Here is a 4,502-nt window from a genome sequence, read left to right on the forward strand (position 1 = left end):
CACCGAAATCCCTTCCACTTCTTCAAAAGCTGATAAAATGGATGGTAGCGATCTGAAAATTTTGAGATGAACCGATTGAGAGTGACCAGCATTCCGGTCAACACCTGTACTTCTTTTGGGTTGCTCGGCAGCCGGAGATGCTTCACGGCCTCTATCTGGCCAGGATTGACTTCTATCCCCTGGCTGGTGATCAAGTACCCCAAAAATTTGCTAGCCCCCACTCCAAAGACACATTTTTCTACATTAAGACGCAATCTATGCTTCTGCAACACCTCGAACACCCCCTAAAGATCCTCTACATGTCGTGCCTTTTGCTTGCTTTTTACCACCATGTCGTCGATATACACTTCGACCGTATGCCCAATTTTATCTCGAAACATCCTTGTCATCATCCGCTGGTATGTCGTCCCAACATTCTTTAGCCCAAAAGGCATCATGGTGTAATGATAATTAGCATCGGGGGATATGAACATCGTTTTCTCCTAGTCTTCACCGACCAGGGCAATCTAATGGTACCTTTGAAAAGCATCCAGGAAACTCATCCTTGGGTGCCCGTAAGTGGCGTCCACTAATTGATCAATCTTTGGCATGGGGAACGGGTCCTTTGGGCATGCTTGGTTCAAATCCGTGAAATCCACACAAACCCTCCACTTGCCGTTCTTCTTCCGGACAACCACGGTATTTGCCAGCCATTCCGGGAAAAAGGTCTCCTTTATTGCTCTTGCCTCCTTCAGCTTCTCTACCTTCTGTCTTACTACCTCAACATGGTCTTTGGCTGACCTTCTCGGCTTCTGCTTCTTTGGGGGATATGAGGGGTCTACGTTAAGCTTGTGGACGATAAACCCGGGATCAACCTCGGGAACTTCATAAGGGTTCCAAGCGAAAACATCCATGTTTTGAATCAGAAACAACAATACTTGGACTCTTTCCTCATTACTCATGCTTGCTCCAACCTGAAAATATTTATTAGTGTCTGGTAGTATTTTTACCTTTACTAACTCATCAGCGCAACCAACCCCCATTCCTTCTTGAGGCTTTTTTAATTGCTATAAAGGGTTTTTCCGGGATTCATCTTCCCGTTCAACATGCTCTTGTTCGGACCGCCTAGTCCCCTCGTCTCTTACTAGTTGTTCGATGATTTCTCCCTGACTGACCTAATTCCCTTGCTTCCAATTCACTACGGCGGTAAGACACTGTCTGGCCATTTGCTGGTCTCCTCTTATCATGGTGAGACCTTGCTCAGTTAGGAACTTAATCTTTACATGTAGTGTTGATGGGACAACCCTCATTGAATGGATCCACGGTCTTCCCAAAATGGCAGTATACGGGGAAAATGAACTTACTATTGTGAATGTCACTGCCACCTCTTTCCCTCCCATAATCACGGGAAGAGAAATTTGCCCCTCAGGAATCACTACTTTGCCGTTGAACCCAACTAAAGGTGAAGTGTGGTTCATCAGGTCCTCCTTCCTTAGCTCGAGTTCCTTGAACAGATCAGGGTACATTACGTCGGCCCCGCTTCCCTGGTCTATCATCACCCTTTTTACTAAGAAGCCGTTTATCCGGGCCGTGACCACTAATGCATCATCATGTGGTTGGATCGTCCCCTCTAAATCGTCATCGTCGAATGAGATGGGCTCCCGTGCAAATTTCATCTTTTTACCCGGCGACTGTAGATCCAGGCTACCCTCTACCGGTACTACTGTCAGCACTCCTTTCCTCCTTCCTACAATGAGCTTCTCCGGGGCAACATGGATTACTTCAATCACCCCTACAAGGGGTGGGAGAGGGTACCCCCTTTGCCGAGTATCTTGCCCTACGACTCTGTCCCCTAAGTCTAGCATGAAATCCTTTAAGTGCTCGTCCTTGACTAATTGCCCGAGGTGATCCTTTAATACCCGGCATTGTTCGGTAGTATGACCCTTGTCCCGATGATAAGTGCAATACAGATTCTAATTCCTCCTGGATGGGTCCCCTCCCATCTTATTCGGCCATCGAAAATACGGCTCATGTTTGTTCCAGTCAAGAATCCTGTGTACACATTCCTTAAACATTACATTCACTTCTCCCATTTGTGTGGCCGGCTCTTGAATCGTCAGACCCCCTCGAGGCCTGAACGGGAAACCAGTCTGCCGAGGACGATTCATCATCGACGCTTTACTTTTGCTTTGCAGCTGGTCATCCTCTAATCGTTTATATTCCTCGATGCATCTCTTGGTCAACGACTCCCGTAGGCCAGAATCCTCAGGCAACCCCATCCTAAAAGTGCTTGTTGTGACCCTTTTGTTATCCCCACCTATCTCATTGTATAGCTCCCAATACCAACTGGCGTAACTACGGAGAGTCTCTCCCACCCTCATTTTCATTGAGAGAAGCGCATCTATTGGCTAAGGTACTCGACTGCACGTCACAAACCAAACACCGAACTCCTGAATCAGCTCGGAGATACAACGTATGGATCCTTTCCGTAACCCATTAAACCACCTCAAGGCCGTCGGTCCCAAACTTGAAGGGAATACCTTGCACATCAGCGCATCGTTATGGGCATGCAAAGACATCATCTGAATATAATGGTTGACGTGTTCTACCGGATTAGTCTTCCCATCATAGCAGTTGAACGGTGGACGGGTAAACCTGTCTTGCATCTCGGCTCGCTTGATTTCGTTCGAAAATGAGGACCGAGCTGCTTTTCGCAGAGCGCGACTCGTGGCATCCATAGCAGCATTCCGGGGTCGCCTTTCTTCCGAGGAGAGCGAGTCCCTAATTTGATTTTCCTGAGAGTATGAATGGTCTCGGCGTTGCCCCGATTCCCGGGAGGGAGACCGATTCCTATTTCGTTGAGACCCTCCTGAATGCGAACGGTCTCGGTATCGATGGGATTCTTGGGAATGTGAACTACTTTGCCGTAGACGAGGTTCGAACTGATTAGACCCCTCTCCGTATCTATTTCCCCTAATTCCGACCTCCTGTTGCCGGTCATTTCTGTCTCCTCTCCGGCGCCTACCTCTCACCCCTAGCTCCAAATCCCTAACTAGTCTGCGCAGCCGTTCAAGCTCTTCATCCCGTTTCTCCCTCTGCTTACATCCCGTAGCACCAAAAACCGTCCGTTGGGTTTAGTACGACCCCTCTCCTGTGCCGGACATTTCTTCTCGTTGGCCATACTCCCTATCCTCTCGTTTTTTCTGTCTGCACTCTCACCAACCTGACCCCCGAGAAGACCCTATGGATCCGGTTTCCGCATGGTCCCCCGAATGTCTTTCAGACATTTTCCCCGAGCTCGAGTCCCTCTAGAACCATGACGTCGTAGGAGAGCCCTACGGTGGGCGCCAATTGTAGGCTCCAAGGACGAGCTTGTTGGATCAAATCGCTGTTTGGGCTCACAATTTATTTGTGTGGTGGGTCTGGGTATCCTACCTTGGGTTGTTCTAGGCTTAGGGACCCAATTGGGGGCACTTCCCTCTCTTCCTCTATGTTTTCTTCTTTTCAAATCCTCTCTATCTCTCTCCTCTCTTTTCACAAAATTGCATCCCCTCCCAATTCCTTCGTTTCTCCTATTTATAACCTTCGTTAATGGGGTGATCATTATTATCTTCTTCCTTAGTGCAAAGAAAGGTCCAATGTCGATGAACTTAAGTGTATTTTTAGGTACGAGTGGCTTTGGGAATGGTTCCCACTGCAGCAAATGTGTTCGGCAGCGGAGTTTCCTAAGGTTTTGTCGAGCACTTAAATGACGATGTGACCGGGCGATGTGATCGGGCATGTATATAAAGCCCGAAAATGGTTTCCCGAGCAGCATGTAAGCGTGGCGTATGCAGCCCGCTATTTAATTATCCGTACAACACTCAGTTTAGATTGGTAGTTATTGTGGGCTTGGGCCGGGGCTCTTGTTGGTGAGAAGGTTGGACCCCCGGCCCATATCATTAATTCATGGCCCAAGGCCCAAATGAACTTGGACGTTAGGTGCCGTACATTCTCTATTAAGATTTATAAAAATAAAAAAATAAAAAAGAAAAAAAAATTATTTTGGAACCATAGTTAAATACATCACAATTAGAAACAAAGCCTAGAAGTCATTTTATTTTTATTTTTTCACTTTTTCGACATATGAAATTAAAACTGTACACATAGAAATAAAATGTATACAATATTCTCCTAACTTTTAGCTTTTAATGTTTTTTTTTACACAAAAGTGTGTGTGTGTGTATATATATATATATATATATGTAGGGCACAGGAATTTAAAAAAGGTACTTATGCCACGTCAGTGGCACGTTACCAAAGGAAGTCATATTGTAGAGAAAGAGGTTCGGGGAGGGGGTTAGCCCTAACTTGACCGAAGGGATAGTGGCTACCACTACATTTAATGCATTCCACCAAATCTCCTAACTGCATTTATGCAGAAAAGACCCCTGAACAGTGTTGTCTTGACTGCCCCAACTCACAAGGGACTTGGGAAGGTGTCTGATGGGATAAGCACTCAAGTAGTGGCCTAGACGATCAAC

The 4,502-nt window shown here is 46.6% G+C and overlaps 1 protein-coding gene across 1 annotated transcript; it reads right to left on the bottom strand.

Moving 5' to 3' along the window:
- Positions 1-1,154: 1,154 nt before the first annotated feature.
- LOC115990483 lies at positions 1,155-1,844 on the bottom strand. Its single transcript, XM_031114310.1, has one exon. The coding sequence runs from the start codon at positions 1,842-1,844 to the stop codon at positions 1,155-1,157; it is 690 nt and encodes a 229-aa protein (XP_030970170.1).
- Between the last annotated feature and the right edge of the window lie 2,658 nt (positions 1,845-4,502).

This window comes from Quercus lobata, chromosome 5 (assembly GCF_001633185.2).
Source record: "Quercus lobata isolate SW786 chromosome 5, ValleyOak3.0 Primary Assembly, whole genome shotgun sequence".
In the NCBI taxonomy this organism is placed as follows: Eukaryota; Viridiplantae; Streptophyta; class Magnoliopsida; order Fagales; family Fagaceae; genus Quercus; species Quercus lobata.